The sequence below is a fragment of the Ostrea edulis genome, chromosome 3, assembly GCF_947568905.1.
Source record: "Ostrea edulis chromosome 3, xbOstEdul1.1, whole genome shotgun sequence".
In the NCBI taxonomy this organism is placed as follows: domain Eukaryota; kingdom Metazoa; phylum Mollusca; class Bivalvia; order Ostreida; family Ostreidae; genus Ostrea; species Ostrea edulis.
The window spans coordinates 52,804,474-52,825,652 of NC_079166.1; the positions used below are offsets into that span (position 1 = coordinate 52,804,474).

The window sequence follows — 21,179 nt, forward strand, 5'->3', positions numbered from 1 at the left end:
TTTCAAATTAAGAATGTGTTTTAAAATACGTATGTAGCTGGACACATTCAATAATATCAAGATACTCTAATATTAAAAGTTGATTGATTGATTGATTGAGAGAGAGAGAGGGGGGGGGGTGTAATCGACGTGCGACTACAAAATCCTCATGCGACTACAAAATCCTCATGTACGGAATCTTGTAAAGTTATCTCTCTTTCTCCTTGACTTGCATTGTTTTTATATCGTACTCGGTGACTTGAACCACATAAAGCATAATCCACAAAATATTTATTTTCATAATATGCATGTTTTTATCTAAGATTAAAAAAAAAAACAAAAAAAAAAAAAACCATCTTGGTGGAAACTTCAATTTTACTGATGGAAAGTAATTTTAAATAATGTTTTACAAAAAATTTGAGTATTACACGCAAAATATTTTTCCTGATATACAACTGAATTGCAGCTTTGTTCCTTCTATAAACTCCCATTGCAGTCACAGCTTCCTCATAAAATCCAGTGATAAACATTGAATCTGTATCTAACTGTCAGTTCTGTATTATTACAACTCTCTACGTGCATGACTATCATGTACAATTATTAATTTTTGCGAGGTTTTCATTTGCATTGTTTTCATTGTAGGAAAATACCCACAATTCAAACTAACAGAATAAAAACGCTCAAATCACAAAATGAAAAACATCAACATGCTTATTTTCTCAAACATAAAAAATGGCCCAAAGAAAATAAGTGTTTCTGCTCTGTAATAAGTCACAATGTATAGAGTACTTTTAAATCAACTTTTATTTACATGCAAGAAATATTTGTGAGCTTTGCGACTACCCTTTTCTTGAGAATATCAGTGATAAACTTTCACAAACCAGTGCTTCCATGTCCAACACATGTTCACATTGTCTCCAATATTTACAATTAATTGGAGTGACAAAAATTAACAACTCTATTGCTGATTCTTTCGAAAGTATTTCTTTCAAGTTACATGGAGCACAGCATTGGAAACACAAAATTTTAGTATCACATGTGTATTGTAAAGATAAATCTATGGTATAAATATGAAGTTTGTCAAAGCCCAGTTTAAAGTTTCCATGAAAAACAAGAGACTCATGGACCGCAATGTTCACCTGAGTCACATTGGCCCTGCCATCCAAAGAGATTAGAAGATTATTTACCCTCTCATTTTGACTCCACCTCCAGATGGTCATGACCTTGAATTCACACAAAATAAGGCTGCATCATTAGCAATACTACTCACATGGTCTTGCTGTTCTGGAGAATATTTTTGCCTACAATGATCTTCATGTACATGTATTATGTAAAATTCAATTCTCAATTCTTGCCCCAAAAGATTTTCTCCTATATATCCTAATGTAAAACTCTGATTCCAAATTCTAGTCCCATTCTACCCTCTAAGGCCATGGATTAAATAAACTGGAATCCATCATAGCCTAGCTGTTCATGAGAAAATTTTCAGATTTTGAGAGATGTCAATACAGGTTTGAAAGTCATTCCAAAGAGAGACTCAAAGCAAATCCACATTTTTTTATGCCCATCAGATAAAAAACAGCAGTTTATAACTTCAATCAGTGACCCAGAATATAGTTCTACAAAAAAGTTTTGAAGGCAAAAGTTACAGACATGAAGAAAAAAGGATTTGGCTCGATCAACCACAAGCCTCCAGAGAATCTGAGAAAACTCTGACTCGGAAGTATATAACATAAATACACTATGTGCAGAAAAAGGTGTGGTCTGATGTAATGTTTTACATGTTGTTCAATCAATTTTATTTATTTGTTCAAACATGTTGACTTATGATTAATGAAGAAATAACAAAAAGTTCAATTCTCTCTTTGTAACAAAATGTCATACAATTTATTTAGGGGCGAGATCAAAAGTTCATGTCTGATAAAAACTAAATTCACATAGTTTTCATAAAGATCCCCCCCCACCCTCTTAAAAATATGATGAATGTTGAAAGTAATTGTTTATCTAGTAAAAACATACAAGTATAAATAACACTCTGTATACCTTTTCTATTGTTTATTCACAAATGAAAGTGTACATTAAAACTATTAAATGTTCATTGAATGTGGTTTTTCATTGTAACTTGTCTTTTTTCACTAAGGTGTAATTGATGTTGGATGACAGAAACTTACGGGAGTTTTTACTCCCCCCCCCCCCACTATTTGAATTTAGATTTTTATCCGACATTGATCTTGCCCCTTAAGACATTCAGTATAATAAATAAGTATTCAAGTATTCATATACATGTAATAAATAGTGTAAACAAGAGAGGGCAACATTAGAAATTGTTACCCCTTAACCATTGACAACTGTCTTTTTAGGGTGACAATTCCTCTCTTGGATGCACTATTTATATCTTAATGGATAAAGAGTACAAATTTTCAGAAAAATTCACAGCTAATCTGTCCAGACAAAATCATTCAGATACATGTAGATGGACATGCTGATTCAAATATACCCCCTATAAACTTCATTTGTGGAGTATGATAAAAGATATGATAAACTATGGACAATAATCAAACTTCACCATTTCGTATAGACTTAATGTTATGGTGAATCTTTAAAAACAAAAGCTTTGCAAGGCATCCCCTCACAATGTTTTCTATGATGTCCCGTAGAAACAATGAAATTTTGATCCCAAAATCAATAAGGTTCTTTCTCCTACATTTGAAGCAGGATATCATCCCACAGGAACTGCTATTGTAGCAAACATCCCACAGGAACTGCTACTGTAGCAAACATCCTACAGGAACTGTTACAGTAGCAAACATTGTAGAAACTATTGTAGCAAAAATTCCACAGGAACTGTTACTGTAGCAAACATCCCTACAGAACTTTCTCTTTTTCACATACACTGTTAACTACCAACAAACACACACACAATTGTAAATTTTTATCGATTAACTTTTCATCAGGAGTCTTCAGAATTAGAGTTTGTTGAAGCAGCCTTTTTCTTTCTGTCCTCTGTTATGTATTTGATGAAGTCCTCCACAGTTTCTATTTTCTCAGAGTCATCTCCAGAAGATGGTGATTTCTTGGCCTGAGGGAAGATCTCATGCATTCTCTGCTTGAATTCTATCAACTGAAAACACAACCATGAAAAATTCCCATTAATATTCTACATTGTAACTTATATATTGAAACCTGCCAAACTGCAACGGCAAACTAATTATTGCAAGGAGGTTAGTTAACTTTAACTAACAGTTAGCTTGTCATTAAAGGAACTGCATGGTTCATGTTTTTCGAAAGAACATTTTTTATTTTTGATGTTAAAAATTAACAAGAGGCCCATGGGCCTAGAATCACTCTTCTGATACATTGTAGAACAGGCAAAAATTCTCACTAACCAAGATTCATCAATTAACAAAGTTTGATGATGTTAAGTCAAATAGTACCTGAAAATTTAAATGTAACTGTCCAAAAGTAGGTCGCGGTGACCTACTTTTGGTCGACACACTGAAGACTCAAGATGCATCAACTGACAAGTCAAATAGTATTCAAATATAGCCGTCAAATTCCAAAAGAAGGCCACAATGACCTACTTTTTGGTCAACACACTCCAAAGACTCAAGATGCATGAACTGACAAAGTTTGATAATTGAAGTCAAATAGTATCTGAAATATTCAGATATAAATGTCAAATTCCAAACGTAGGTCACAGTGACCTACTTTTTGGTCGACACACTCTGAAGACTCAAGACCCATCAACTGACAAAGTTTGATGATTGTAAGTCAAATAGTATCTGAAATCTTCAAGTATAGCCGTCAAAATCCAAAAATAGGTCACGGTGATCTACTTTTTAGTCAACACACTCTGAAGACTCAATATGCATCAACTGACAAAGTTTGATAATTGTAAGTCAAATAGTATCTGAAATATTAAAATATAGCCATCAAATTCCAAAAGTAGGTTATGGTGACCTACTTTTTGGTCAACAAACTATGAAGACTCAAGATGCACCAACCGACAAAGTTGATTATCCTAGCTTTCATAGTGTCCAAAATATGCATCTAAAATTGAAAATGTGAAATTTGAATGTCTGCAAAATTAAAAAAGTAGGTCACTGTGACCTACTTTTTTTTTTATAAATATGTTTCGAGGCCTCTTTACGCATCAACTTACAAGGTTTGATGATTCTAAACCTCTCGGTATCTGAAATAACAACCTAAAATGTATTCATAAATGATTAGCTATAAAATTCAAAAAGTAGGTCATGGTGACATACTTTTCACATGACGCACTTCAAGGTCCCATGATCCATCAACTGACAACTTTTGATGATCATAGGCTCAAAAGTGTCCAAGATATGCATCAAAATCCATTTAATAATAATTACCTGCGAAATTCAAAAAGTAGGTCACCATGACCTACTTTTAAGACAACATGATATTAGGTCCTAAGATGCATCAACTGACAAAATTTGATGATCTTAGACCTTATACTAAGCAAAATATCAAAGTTTCAACAAAACAAAATTTAAGGTCAACTTTGAAGTGACCTTGAGACCACACCCTTTGCCCCAGGATGATGCCTTGAACAATTTTTTATCTACAACCTATCCTCAACCTTAATATGCATAAGTTTGATGATAATTTGCCCAGTGGTTCTTGAGAAGATTTTTTTAGCAACCACTACTTTTGTTTGCATTTTCCTAATTATCTCACAACCCTAGTTTTAGTACAAATGAAAGCCTTTGACAAAAATTGGCCAAGGGGTTCTTGAGATATAGCCCTTTTTCAAAAAGTTGACGCACACCACACGCCAGACATATGGCCATATGATTAGCTCTTTGAGCCTTCGGCTCAGAAGAGCTAAAACTGTAAATCATTTAATGTTGACAACCAAAATTTGGACTTTCTGAATGCAAGGATAAGAGCAATATCTTAGCTTTGATTCAGTGTTATGTAAACAAAGACTCTCGTCTTTTTATGTAAACAAACAAACCAGTAAAACATGAATTTTGTCATTTAAAGCATCTTCATTTTGTACAATCACAAATTTCAACTTTTAAATGACACATTTTACCTAAAGTATACTTGAAATGTGATATATCTAATAAACTTTGATAATATCCATTTATTTTGAAATAACAAAACTCTCTATAATGAGCTTCTGTCATGATGAATAACCTTAATTTTTTCGTGAAACCTTCTAAATATGTTAGACTATAGATTTTGATCATTTAAAGTGAAAAACAAAATTTGGGGGGAAATCGTGAATCAGTCCCTTTAACTTTTATATCTATATAGTGATAAGTAGATGTTACTGATATGACCATTAATATGGACACTGTGGAATCATCATTCTTCGTGGATTTTGTGGGTACCCCTAACTCTAGATTTTACATTTTCAAATATTCTGATCACTTTAGGTGTCTGTACACAATGCTATTTTTCTCACATTTTCACCAGTGGTGAGATCGACTTTACCCATGTGAGACAGCCATGCGAGATTTTTCTGTCTCATACTGCTGTGACGTCATTTGATTGTGACGTCATATATTTTCTATGATTTATGAAACATGGCAAAGTAAAATATTCTTATTATACTTTCATGTAAAATACTTGAATCTGATTGGTTGAGAAGCATTTGAAAAAACATGTTGTTACCCTCTGAGAACAGAAAGCACACGCTCCAGGGTGATAGTATCTAGCAACGTGTAACAGTACTTGACAACGGGTGATATTATAAAAAATTATCACATGCGTCAAATTTATGCGCATACGGTTCGCCGTAGATTGTTAGACGACGTTGTTTGAGCGTTTGTAATAAACACGAATACCCGCATTAATATATGAAATATCACATGACAGTGATTGATCAAATGTCAACAGACGGAAGTCTTTCTGCTTTGTTGTTTAAGCAAGTCACCTGGATATTCCTATAACACACAGATACCTGATACAGTCAGTAAGTCACCTGGAGATTCATATATAACACACAGATACCTGATACAGTCAGTAAGTCACCTGGATATTCATATAACACACAGATACCTGATACAGTCAGTATGTCACCTGGAGATTCATATAACACACAGATACCTGATACAGTCAGTAAGTCACCTGGAGATTCCTATAACACACAGATACCTGATACAGTCAGTAAGTCACCTGGAGATTCATATAACACACAGATACCTGATACAGTCAGTAAGTCACCTGGAGATTCATATAACACACAGATACCTGATACAGTCAGTAAGTCACCTGGAGATTCATATATAACACACAGATACCTGATACAGTCAGTAAGTCACCTGGAGATTCCTATAACACACAGATACCTGATACATTCAGTAAGTCACCTGGAGATTCATATATAACACACAGATACCTGATACAGTCAGTAAGTCAGCTGGAGATTCATATATAACACACAGATACCTGATAGTAAGTAAGTCACCTGGAGATTCATATAACACACAGATACCTGATACAGTCAGTAAGTCACCTGGAGATTCATATAACACACAGATACCTGATACAGTCAGTAAGTCACCTGGAGATTCATATAACACACAGATACCTGATACAGTCAGTAAGTCACCTGGAGATTCATATATAACACACAAGATACCTGATACAGTCAGTAAGTCACCTGGAGATTCATATATAACACACAAATACCTGATAGTCAGTAAGTCACCTGGAGATTCATATATAACACACAAGATACCTGATACAGTCAGTAAGTCACCTGGAGATTCATATAACACACAGATACCTGATACAGTCAGTAAGTCACCTGGAGATTCATATAACACACAGATACCTGATACAGTCAGTAAGTCACCTGGAGATTCATATATAACACACAAGATACCTGATACAGTCAGTAAGTCACCTGGAGATTCATATAACACACAGATACCTGATACAGTCAGTAAGTCACCTGGAGATTCATATAACACACAGATACCTGATACAGTCAGTAAGTCACCTGGAGATTCATATATAACACACAAGATACCTGATACAGTCAGTAAGTCACCTGGAGATTCATATATAACACACAAATACCTGATAGTCAGTAAGTCACCTGGAGATTCATATATAACACACAAGATACCTGATACAGTCAGTAAGTCACCTGGAGATTCATATAACACACAGATACCTGATACAGTCAGTAAGTCACCTGGAGATTCATATAACACACAGATACCTGATACAGTCAGTAAGTCACCTGGAGATTCATATATAACACACAAGATACCTGATACAGTCAGTAAGTCACCTGGAGATTCATATATAACACACAAGATACCTGATACAGTCAGTAAGTCACCTGGAGATTCATATAACACACAGATACCTGATACAGTCAGTAAGTCACCTGGAGATTCATATATAACACACAGATACCTGATACAGTCAGTAAGTCACCTGGAGATTCATATATAACACACAAATACCTGATAGTCAGTAAGTCACCTGGAGATTCATATATAACACACAGATACCTGATACAGTCAGTAAGTCACCTGGAGATTCATATATAACACACAAATACCTGATACAGTCAGTAAGTCACCTGGAGATTCATATAACACACAGATACCTGATACAGTCAGTAAGTCACCTGGAGATTCATATAACACACAGATACCTAGTGATGAAACGATTGTCGCCGATGATCGATTGTCGGTCGTTCAGAGACCTACGATGTTACTAATCGATTACAAAATAAAAGTCGCCGACATCGTTGACCAAACAAAATCCGGACATCACTTCAACTTTGTAAACTTCCGCCAGAGTTCGTTTGCTTACAAACCAAACTCTTCCACTTAGGCATTATGGGATAGCGATTTCTTAGGCCGCGTATACTGTGACGTCACTGTAGAATGACGAAAAAACATAACGTCAAACGTAAACAACGTTCAAAACAAGAACGTAAACATCAAGTTCATTACTTTACACAATAATTTGAACAGAGTCTCCCTACTTTTTAATGATCTTTTGATCATTTTATGTTTTAAAAAAAATCCATACTTTTATATTAATGCTCTTAATATCAATATCTTCAAACTTTTAACTGCGAACTACTTCTTTAGTTTATTTGCCTGCGTGATAATCGCGGACTCACAATATACAAATCTGTATATTGTGCTGCGTCACATAGGAGAGGTCTATTCGTAGGTGACGTAATGAGGCCTCGACGGGGAGTTTGTTCAACTTTGTTCAAATTTTATTTTCTGTATGTCAAACCCGATCAAAAATAAGCAAACAAAATGGCGGGAGATATGAAGGACGGTAACAACAATGACATTCAACAGTCAAATAAAGGAGCCTATCTCTGATATCTGCGGTACATTGAGATTATAGATAAATTCCATTACTTGATATATTAGAATTCTGATTTATTTACCAGTGAATAAATGAAACAAAGAAATATTTAAATGTTGTTTCCATAAATCAGGGACCTATACACTTAGTATATAGGTCCCTGCATAAATTTAATGATTCTGTTACATCTAATTTGAGGGGAAAACACTTAAATGCCAATTCCGATTATAATCGATTATTAATCGATTACATGTGTCTGATTATTGCTGATAATCGATTGTGGTTTTTGGTCCGATTGCCCATCACTACAGATACCTGATAGTCAGTAAGTCACCTGGAGATTCATATAACACACAGATACCTGATACAGTCAGTAAGTCACCTGGAGATTCATATAACACACAGATACCTGATACAGTCAGTATGTCACCTGGAGATTCATATAACACACAAATACCTGATAGTCAGTAAGTCACCTGGAGATTCATATAACACACAGATACCTGATACAGTCAGTAAGTCACCTGGAGATTCATATAACACACAGATACCTGATACAGTCAGTATGTCACCTGGAGATTCATATATAACACACAGATACCTGATACAGTCAGTATGTCACCTGGAGATTCATATAACACACAAATACCTGATACAGTCAGTAAGTCACCTGGAGATTCATATATAACACACAGATACCTGATACAGTCAGTAAGTCACCTGGAGATTCATATAACACACAGATACCTGATACAGTCAGTAAGCCACCTGGAGATTCATATATATAACACACAAATACCTGATACAGTCAGTAAGCCACCTGGAGATTCATATATATAACACACAAATACCTGATAGTCAGTAAGTCACCTGGAGATTCATATATAACACAGATACCTGATACAGTCAGTAAGTCACCTGGAGATTCATATAACACACAGATACCTGATACAGTCAGTAAGTCACCTGGAGATTCATATAACACACAGATACCTGATACAGTCAGTAAGCCACCTGGAGATTCATATAACACACAAATACCTGATACAGTCAGTATGTCACCTGGAGATTCATATAACACACAAATACCTGATAGTCAGTAAGTCACCTGGAGATTCATATATATAACACACAAATACCTGATAGTCAGTAAGTCACCTGGAGATTCATATATATAACACACATATACCTGATACAGTCAGTAAGTCACCTGGAGATTCATATAACACACAGATACCTGATACAGTCAGTAAGTCACCTGGAGATTCATACAACACACAGATACCTGATACATTCAGTAAGTCACCTGGAGATTCATATAACACACAGATACCTGATACAGTCAGTAAGTCACCTGGAGATTCATATAACACACAGATACCTGATACAGTCAGTAAGTCACCTGGAGATTCATATATAACACACAGATACCTGATAGTCAGTAAGTCACCTGGAGATTCATATAACACACAGATACCTGATACAGTCAGTATGTCACCTGGAGATTCATATAACACACAAATACCTGATAGTCAGTAAGTCACCTGGAGATTCATATAACACACAGATACCTGATACAGTCAGTAAGTCACCTGGAGATTCATATAACACACAGATACCTGATAGTCAGTAAGTCACCTGGAGATTCATATATAACACAGAGATACCTGATAGTCAGTAAATCACCTGGAGATTCATATAACACACAGATACCTGATACAGTCAGTAAGTCACCTGGAGATTCATATAACACACAAATACCTGATAGTCAGTAAGTCACCTGGAGATTCATATGACACACAAATACCCGATACAGTCAGTAAGTCACCTGGATATTCATATAACACACAAATACCTGATACAGTCAGTAAGTCACCTGGAGATTCATATATAACACACAGATACCTGATACAGTCAGTAAGTCACCTGGAGATTCATATAACACACAAATACCTGATAGTCAGTAAGTCACCTGGAGATTCATATAACACACAGATACCTGATACAGTCAGTAAGTCACCTGGATATTCATATAACACACAAGATACCTGATACAGTCAGTAAGTCACCTGGATATTCATATAACACACAAATACCTGATACAGTCAGTAAGTCACCTGGAGATTCATATATAACACACAGATACCTGATAGTCAGTAAGTCACCTGGAGATTCATATAACACACAGATACCTGATACAGTCAGTAAGTCACCTGGAGATTCATATATAACACACAGATACCTGATACAGTCAGTAAGTCACCTGGAGATTCATATATAACACACAGATACCTGATACAGTCAGTAAGTCACCTGGAGTTTCCTATAATACACAGATACCTGATACAGTCAGTAAGTCACCTGGAGATTCATATAACACACAGATACCTGATACAGTCAGTAAGTCACCTGGAGATTCATATAGATGTACAATCAATTAGTATGTCACTTGAAGGATGAATATGGACTTTCATACACATGTATTACAGTAGGTCACATTAAAGGGACTGGTTCATGATTTTTGATAAAAATATTTTTCAATTTTGATGGTAAACATTAAAAATATAACTCATTTAATATTGACATCCAAAAATTTGACCTTCAGAATGCAAGAATAAAAGCAACCAATATTTTAGCCTTAAATCTGTGTTAAAGACCCATCTCATGACGACAGGGTTGGTGAAAATGTAGGAAGAGCCTAATCTAAACAGATGTTATTTACCTGGAGTGGCCAGGGTCTACCAAGGTGTTAATTGCTATATCCCACAGCACTCAAAGAATACACAGAGACAGAGGTGATCCAGACAGAACATGGTAGAAATCTACCTGTCCCTACTTTTTTATTTTTATTTTTTATAGTATTGAGATACACAGGACCCGTCTCAGGGACCTCTGTAGAGTTTCTGTGGTCATAGTGTTTGAATAATGGTTGTATTCCTAAGGGTAGCTGACACACATTCTACATCCACCCTCTCTCTCTCTCTCTCTGACTCAATGAATATAAATAGAGAGATGTCATAAATTGATGATTATTGTGCAAATTATTGTTTGATTTCTAAATGTGTAATTTATAATACATGTATATAGAGGGGAATAATTACAATTATATTGAAATTGCATTGTTAAGGAGTCTTTTTAAAAACAATTGAATTACAAGAAAATAGCAGCTGTGGACAGGTCAATGCTATCAAAACTTGGGTATACTGGGCTTCCTCAAGATCTAAAGAATGCCTGTAGGTACTGACTGTTATTGTTATCAAAACACCTCTCTAGGGGTAGCTCCAGACCACAGTGTCTGCAGATGTCCCTCCACCTGAGATCTATTGTTAAATGTTTGATTGACAGGCAGCTTATGATTTGGGGGTGTTAACTTAAAATTGGAGTCTTTTTATGTATACAAACAAACAAGTGATGATTTTTTAATATAAAGCATCTCAATTTTACATAGTCACAAATTCTAACTTTAGATGGACACATTTACACCCAAAATGCTTGAAATGTGAAAGATATAATAAACTTAGATCGATATCCATTACTTTTGAAAATTTCGTAAACAATAATATACCACAATCTTTGTTTACAAAACAAATAATAAACTCTCTAAAATGAGCTTCTGTGATAATGTATAACTTTAAATTTTTATGTGAACTCTTTTAAACACATTTGATCATAAAAAGTGAAAAAGAAAAATGTGAATCAGTCCCTTTAAGGTCATTAGGGGTCATTTAATAGTCATGACCAACCTGCTTAGTATGAAGTTTGATAATATCATATAATCTTACTAATAGGATTCTTTTGAATTCCCAGTTGAACAATTGAGATATGCATGATCTAAAGCAATGTGACCTTTGAACTTGTACCCTGAAACTCAAATCACCAGAATCAGTTTAGTGACAATCAGATGAAGGGTTCTCTTGTTATAGATGTATCACTTAGACAAAATTTGTTTACAGACAAATCAATATAACTTCCAATGAACTCATAAGTAATGTGTCCCATTTCTTAGGAGGAGGGAGTAATGAAAAGTGTTTTCTAGAACACCTCCCCTAATGCTAAATTATCTGGTGAAAGAGCCTACCACAAATAGGTCAATAGATGCATGGTTTTCCAAACAAATCAATGAAATGCGACGCACTGCAGGTACGCTTCCCACCAGACGATGAAACATTCAATTTTCCATTGAAGTACATGTACTTTGGTTCTGCTGATTCACACTGTGATAGTGCATGGTAGTTTTTAGTGGACAATAATGTACATGAGAAGATGCCAGACTCCTATGGACAGCATCTTAGACAAACATATGTAACCATTGTTAGACCTAAGGTAGGAGCATGTACTTATATCAAATAAGTTTCACAGTGAATTTATCATATAGAAATTTCATTCATTTAACTGTCTAATTATTATATTTAATGGTAATATCTCTGCCTCCAGTATTTCCTGCTTAAAAGTACTTTATAATTTTTCATATTTCAATATAAATGTTTCTCTAGACTGTGGTAAATTTAGCCACAAGAAGCACCTTGAAATCGAATGTACAGAGAAGGCATTGGCATACATATAAATATACAGGTGTTTGTTTATAAATTAATCCTGGTTCCTAGATATACAGGTGTTTGTTTATCAATTAATCCTGGTCTCTAGGTTATCACCATCATGTATTAATGTCAGAGTACCTTGTCAAATTGGATCAACTGGTCAGGATGGTGTACAGTACATAGTTTTGCAGGATGAGAGATAAATATTGTCTAAATCATACATGAAAGATATAATTTTAGATCCCAGTGGGTGGAAAATCTTAAAATGGAGGAGGGTGTTACACTCTCTGTCTCAATTGTATAGATTGGCAGCATTGCTATGAATCATTATAAAGTGTATAGATTGGCACCATTGCTATGAATCATTATAATGACTTGTACTTTGCCATGAAAATCAATATCACGGAGTGGCTTATTGGTAACTGATATCCACAATCTATATCAATATCACGGAGTGGCTTATTGGTAACTGATATCCACAATCTCTAATGGATAAATCTATCATGGAGTGGCTTATTGGTAACTGATATCCACAGTCTCTAATGGATAAATCTATCACGGAGTGGTTTATTGGTAACTGATATCCACAATCTCTAATGGACAAATCTATCATGGAGTGGCTTATTGGTAACTGATATCCACAAACTATATCAATATCACGGAGTGGCTTATTGGTAACTGATATCCACAGTCTCTAATGGATAAATCTATCACGGAGTGGCTTATTGGTAACTGATATCCACAATCTCTAATGGACAAATCTATCACGGAGTGGCTTATTGGTAACTGTTATCCATAATCTATATCAATATCATGGAGTGGCTTATTGGTAACTGATATCCACAATCTCTAATGGATAAATCTATCATGGAGTGGCTTATTGGTAACTGATATCCACAATCTCTAATGGATAAATCAATATCACGGAGTGGCTTATTGGTAACTGATATCCGAAATCTCTAATGGATAAATCTATTACCCTAAGTCTTCCAAATCTGGGTATTATGTGGTAGAAATTGTAACAACAGGAATCGGGTATTGTGTGGTACAGGCATTAGTATGAGACAACCAGAGTTGGGTAGTTGGTATATACAGTACCCGCAACGTTATTCTTGACATTCCTATCGTGTTCTATCGTGCGTGTATCCTATCGTATCGTGCGTGTATCCTATCGTATCGTGCGTGTATCCTATCCTATCGTGTATCAGGTTTTCCGTTTTCTATCGTGTTTTGCGTTTATCAGGTCTATCGTGTATTGTATTTTGCGTGTATCAGGTTTTCCGTTTATCGTGAAAATCGTTTATCGTGTAGCTTCGGAAACTATCGGGATCGTATATTAAATCTAATGAAAAAGTAAGATACTTTCCGAAAGCTTTATTCGTTTTGTTAAAGAACCTATTTTTAGGAATCGAGGAAAGACAGTATATTTGAAGGAGAACATAAAGCTGTTGATTTTAAAGCAGAAAAAGAGCTATATGTCTATCCAGAGAGGGTGAAAATTTATCGCAATTTCATTCTGTCTAGAAAGTAGGCAGTGGTTTGTCGAGCAAACCGAGGACAATAAAACTGAAAGCTCCTTCATCTGGAGTTCATAAACAGTTCCTTGTCTAGAAACAATTATTTGTAATTAACACTAACAGAGAAATAGAAAGTTCCGATCTGAAAGGAAAAATCAGTAAATTACATTGTTTATTGCATATATTTTAATAATGGTTCTTTTTCTTTCGATTTTGTTCACCTGTATTCAACTTATATACCAACTACTTAACTTGTGCGCGTTCTTATCTATCTGATTTTGTGTATCACCCGTGTTTTGACAGTAAACATTCTCAGGGGCATTGTATTTCACACATTTAGAAGATTAAGTTTTAAAAGAGTGCAAAGGTATATTGCATCTCCCACAGTTCTGCTCAATTGGGCACGATTCAGCTGTCATCGTTGTTTTTTTTATTTGTACATGTACATGTACACATATACCAATAGTCGTACGTGTAGATACTGGAAATGTATGCCGGTTTTGATGATTATTTGAATTTTTTACATGCTAAACACAAACATTTAATTTAAAGCGTTTCTAAATTGCGACTTTAAATCAAGCCGGGTTTCGTATATGTTTTTAATAGTTTATTTATTTTTTGTTAACAAAATATCAATTCATATGAATATGTTCCAATTACTTGTGACTATCAATTATCACTCATAGTGTAGAAATATCTAACATATGAGCATATGGTGTAGTGCAGTGGATTGAATTTAAAGCGGTCATTATGAAAATAATTGTAGTTGTTGAAAGAGCGGTGAACTCGGAGCTTGATGCAAAATAACCCCCTCCTCGCTACACACAAAATATTACTTAGTTTTATTTGATATCCAAGATAATAGACAATAGAATAAGAGAGCTATTGAAGCATGATAACACTACATTATATTCCATTTTGTTAATTCCCTGTTTAATTGCTAAACACTCGGCATCAAGTGTGAATACCACGGGTCCTCGGAGATGACCTTAAAAACAGACGCCCCGTGTCACGGTAGGTGTGGCACGCTAAAAAACCCTCACTGCTCAATGGCCGTAATTGCCGAGCATAAGCCTAAATTTAAAAGCTCTTCACCGGTCATGGTGACGTCTCCATATGAGTGAAATATTCTTGAGCGAGACGTTAAGCAAGATAAAAATCAATCACTCCATTTATGATTCATATATTAAACATTCAAGGTGACAATATACGTTTTAGAATCATTGGCTGAGAAAATTCATATAGATATCTAATAATGAATTCAATACCGTATATAGTTTAGCTTCCGGATTTTAGCTGTAATGACGTTAAAGAAAACATAAATAGAATTTTTAAAAAATAAAAAATAAACGTACAACCGTGGATAATTACATTATATGCTTTAGGTATATATTAAGTATTGAAATCCTTCAATATTATTATCAACATAATGAAATTATTTTGTACGTATCAAACTTTCGTTCTGTCTAAATTGTTTCTAAATTTACAACATTTCTATCAGGTTTTCCGTTTATCGTGAAGATCGTTTATCGTGTTTTGCGTTTATCAGGTCTATCGTGAAGATCGTTTATCAGGTTTTGCGTTTATCAGGTTTACCGTGTATCCTATCGTATCGTGCGTGTATCCTATCGTATCGTGCGTGTATCCTATCCTATCGTGCGTGTATCGTGTTCTATCGTTTATCATGTCAAGAATAACGTTGCGGGTACTGTAATGACAGGATTTGGATATTATTTCATATTTGGATGAAACTGCTGTTTATGCATAAGCATAGCTGCAGCCCTTTTTATCACTAGTTGGATTTCTATTTTTGTTTTAGTATTTCTGAATAACCCAACTTTGAAAACAAGTCTACCTGTCAACTATTTCCCGATGAGATATCAGATAGTGTTGGGGACCAGTCGATCTAACTTGGTGTTTTATGGACATCTATGCAGTTTTGCATCCATTGCCATTAACTAGCTGGCTGCATGATGTATATCTGTATAACTGACGAGACCCAACCTTACTGACAGTGGACTTGAAGAACTTGCGTCTACATAAACATACATGATCTAGTATCCATTTCTCCTTTTCATTAAGGTCACATTCAGAACTGCTAATAAAGTATCACAACTTGTTATAACAAAATGTTGCCATTTGAAGTAAAACCATAGTTCATGTACATGACAAAATTCATATGCTTGGTACTAATTCAGTACTTTTGATTATAACTGGCTTTGGGTATTGTGTGCTATAAAATTGGTTTGCAATTAATCACAATGATGTTTATGTTTTTCTCTCCATTCTTTTTAAGAAATCACCAAGGGAATAGTTCCCCTTTATATTCTCTGTCATGGGGTGATGACATTTCACACTTATTCATTAGTTTGTCTGCGAGACATCTATCTCTTATGTGGTCAGCAAATAATTGTATAGTTTCAAAAATCTGTCCATAGTCATTTTAATAATTCTACCAGTATAAACAATGAAACATATTGTCTCCTTTTACCACAATGAAGGAATTAGCTTGGTAGTCAAAACCTTTAGATTTCTGGAACTCTGGAATGCCAAGAGTTTGAGATACATCTGGAATAAGCTGTAATATGAAAACAGATGCAGGAATACTCAACAATTTATTCTTGATTAAAGTATCATTGAATGTTGGTAATATGAGATAATCCACTTTTTCCTTCCTACTAAATCTGGTGCCATACATTGTAGATCAGTCCCTGGAACGAAGATTGCTCTTTCTGAGTGTTCTTAGGTTTCCCAATATTGTGTGTGTGTGTAGGGGGGGGGGGGGGGGGGGAGAGTAGATGTTGACGGGTTAGTCATTTACTGACTTTAAGTAAGGAATGATACCCGGTAAGTATATTCTATTATTTTTCATACTTGGTGAGGTGAAGTAACAAATTTACCAAGTGTAAGCATAAGTTTGCAATAAATCAGGGACTAAACCTGAAAATGGGACTAAGTTGCGTTTCACAAAAAGGCAGATATTTTCTCTAGACTAAACCTTGGCTTAAATCTGCGCCTGTTTATGGGCAGGCATCAGTCAGTATACTTTTCAGGTTTTAAACCTACGCCTGTTTATGGGCAGGCATCAGTTCTTACTTTTCAGTTATTTGCACTTGTTTTCATGCAGCTTTTTTTCTTTTTTTACCTATAGTTTTATGTCTTTCCATCATTCCATCTCTGGTCCCATAGGTGACTGATAATTGAGAATTTTACTTTGTAAAGATTTGGGGGGAAAAAAACCCAATAGCATGATGAATTAATATAATATGTACGATAAGATCTATATGTACATGTACCATGATATGTGAAAAATATGATATATTACGTGTGCAATTGCTGCATTCAGGAGACAAGGCACGGATCTAAACATAGTCATTGGGAGGATGTTACAGGCTCCTCAGCAACAAACTGAGAGACATAAGAGATTTCTCCCTAGTCGACTGGGTGATCAGTCTGATATATAGAGAGCAAATTTATATCCCACCTTCATTTAAATCTAATGTTGTTCTCAGGCATGTAGCTTTTTTTGTCGTAGTGGGGGGAGAAAAATATTGACTGAAACCTGAAAGAAATCCACGAATTCCTCAATGGCTAAATCAGCTGAGGGGTGGAGGAGGCAAGGTTCAATTCTGCAATCTTACATGAGGGGTGGAGGAGGCAAGGTTCAATTCTGCAATCTTACATGAGGGGTGGAGGAGGCAAGGTTCAATTCTGCAATCTTACATGAGGGGTGGAGGAGGCAAGGTTCAATTCTGCAATCAGAATCTTACATTTTCAATCTCATTTTACTTCTGTCAGAAAACAATGGGTGGGGGCAAACGGTCAGGAAATGAAAAATTTACATGTGAAATCAAAAAGACAAATATCTATGTCAATCCAGGGCCCCCCTTTGCTGCCTGATTCCTTAAGACTGAACCCTCTCCCATAGATAAAAAAAAATTCAGTTATTTAAGGTATATGAATGCATGATTGTGTTTTTCATATCTACCTCCAATGAATATGATATGATATTACTTATATATTAATATATTTTTCAGATTTTCCAAACAGCGTTTTCATGTTTTAAGCTGTAACATTTGAAGAAAACTTTGACAACAAAATATTGCGATTTTATGCTGTTAATCATGCAAGTCTTTCAGTTCAACTGAATTTTCTTTTGGATATAATCCCATTGTGGCTTCCATTTTTTTGCCATCAATATTGTTATTAATGACAATAATAATGGAAATATACATGCATTTCTACATCAGCTGTGTAAATTACCATCTCCATGCATATTTACATTTGATACAATATATCATTTAGTTTATCTAATCTAAAGTAAAGAATTCTATAGTTTTAGCATATATGGAATGGTAGGGTTATTTTTCAAATACTTATCTACAGATCGATTGTCTATTTGATTTGGTCATTTCCTACGTCATTGCTACTACTGAAAGTGCACTATGTAAATTATGTATATCAATTATTGAAACATCAATTTGAAAAATATTCAAAGTAAAGATTATTTCTTTGCAATGTAAAATCTTCACATGTATGCATCAGTGGCATATTTAGACAGGGATAGGGGGTTCACTCAGCAACCCTCTCCTACATGTAACTGAGCTGAATATTTTACACAGTAGAGTGCACTGTCGCGGCACCTGATACGTCTATCAATCATAATCAGATGAGTGTGTATGACACAAAATCATACCAACCTTGGTGCAACAGTTGACTTGTCAAGATACCTTTTGAATTGTTCAAATAACTATAAAATCATTTTATGCCCCATATAAGTAAATCATTTCCACAGCCAGACTGGACTCATTAACTGCAGTATATATACATACCCCCCACCCCCCATTATAATGCCATCCCCACTTATTGCCTGAAAATCCTAAAGAACAGATTTCCTCCCATGTTAACACCCCCTTATAATGCCAATCCCACATAATGCCATATGCCATTGATTTTCACAAACAAATGGTCAAATTTTATAGGGTTTACCCTGGATAATAATGCCAATTACCTAACACCCATCAGTAATCACACTTGTACTCTAATAATTGCTGAAATAAACTCAAGATAATCTAAATGTTTATACAGAATGGAGTCCACATAACTTGATGGTATTGAATTTCTTTTGACTGCTCAGTGACTTGTCCGTAATGATGAATTCGTTTTAATGCCACCCCCGCTTTATTGCCCAAATTTGTCTTGAACAAAAGTTGGCAATATATGGAGGGAGCACTGTACTCTTTAATTGACAAATGCAATTTGGCTCACATCAAAATTATCTTTGCCTGTCCAACTGAACTTCTTGTAACACTGTGGCTTAAAAGATCATTTACTCCCTGAGACAAATAGAATTCCTCTATCTGTAGTGTAAAATCAGTATATATTGTATATTTGTATTATTGTTGGAAAACAAATCTATATTGTTATACATGTATAGCTATATTCTATGATGAATATGTGTATTTCTTAATGTAATTATATTTTGATATGATTAATGCATTACTCTTACATCTGTAGGGATTACCTCCCTTAAAACAGTTATTTTTTAATACTTGGTCTTTCTTTAGAGACCCAATTGCAAAAAGGTTACTTAACTTTAACTAACAGTTAACTTCCCAATAACTCTTACATTTATACAGTGGTAACTAGACATTAACTATCAGTTAAAATTAACTAACTTTTGTGCAACTGGCTCCTGATTTTTAATAATGCTGCAATTTACATTCCTCTGCAGATGTACCAATTGACAATGTTTGTTGATCTACATTTACAGTGACCTTAATGTAGGGTGCAACATTCTTACCTGAGGTGCATTAACTGATGATTGTAGGCCAACTAATTCTCCAGTTCTTAACCAGATAGGGTTTTGCCATATTTTGGCTATATATATCATCTTAAATAAAGGTCACAATGCCCTAACTCTGAAGTGTAACCACCTTCTACCCAAGATGCACCAGATGACAATTAAGTTTGATGATCCTAGGCCTCGTTACCTTAGTATTTCAATCATGACATGACAAGAATGCCATACCATAACACATCCCAATTAAGGCTCTTCACTCCCCCTTCTGGGCTAAAATGGTATACAGGCTTGGGTCACAACCCCTCTTTGAAAACTTTCTTTAATCCAATCCTGTGCATGCTACATGTACATCATTTTGAATTGTACGTGTAAGCATGTTTTAATTCACAATCACTTGTACTATTTTCTGTACGTCATTTTGAATTGTACGTGTGTAAGCATGTCTTAATTCACAATTGCTTATACTATTTTATGTATTTTTGTAATGTTTTTATTTTTCTTGAAGAGAAAGTATTAATCCACCTCATGTAATCAGTTTCTAAGAAAATAAATTTTATGATCTGCACATGCTTTAAGTATTCAGCAAAGAGGTCAAGTTTTTGGACATTTAAAACCAGTCTTAAGCTGCTTTCTGAAACACAATTTGGCTCATTTTAATCTTGGCATAACTTAGTCGGACGCCAAAATCTATGCCTTTTTGAGAAATGTACCCCAGATATATAAGGTTCTCATGATTCAAATCGTTGACAGGTATTTTTGTTTACATAACAATATCAACTCATGACATTATAATAGACCCTGACTGTTTGTCATAATGGATGTTTTGAATTACAATGAGGTCTACCTCACGTTCTACAGTTAACCTGGGTGATTTGCTCATGTTGTTATATACATTTATTATTCAGGTGTTTATCCTGTTTAGCACATACAACACCTTGGCATGACTAAATTCTAGATCTCTGACATAACTAAATCCAAATATGTAACTGAATGATTCTCTGACATGACTAAATT

The 21,179-nt window shown here is 34.9% G+C and overlaps 2 protein-coding genes across 12 annotated transcripts in view; one reads left to right on the forward strand and one right to left on the reverse strand.

Annotated features, from left to right (window-relative positions):
* Positions 1–336: 336 nt before the first annotated feature.
* Positions 337–21,179, reverse strand: part of LOC125673839 (transmembrane protein 242-like) — a 34,930-nt gene continuing 14,087 nt past the window's right edge. The window contains exon 4 of the mRNA XM_048910689.2: positions 337–3,100. Within this exon, the coding sequence (XP_048766646.2) occupies positions 2,930–3,100 (171 nt within the window). The 3' untranslated portion in view covers positions 337–2,929. The remainder of the gene's footprint in view (positions 3,101–21,179) is intronic.
* The window catches only part of LOC125673833 (palmitoyltransferase ZDHHC14-like), a 72,306-nt gene continuing 63,548 nt past the window's right edge, over positions 12,422–21,179 (forward strand). For all 11 annotated transcript variants that reach the window (XM_048910671.2, XM_056158115.1, XM_056158116.1 and 8 more), the window contains exon 1: positions 12,422–12,630. In XM_048910671.2, the coding sequence (XP_048766628.1) occupies positions 12,571–12,630 (60 nt within the window). In that variant the 5' untranslated portion in view covers positions 12,422–12,570. The remainder of the gene's footprint in view (positions 12,631–21,179) is intronic.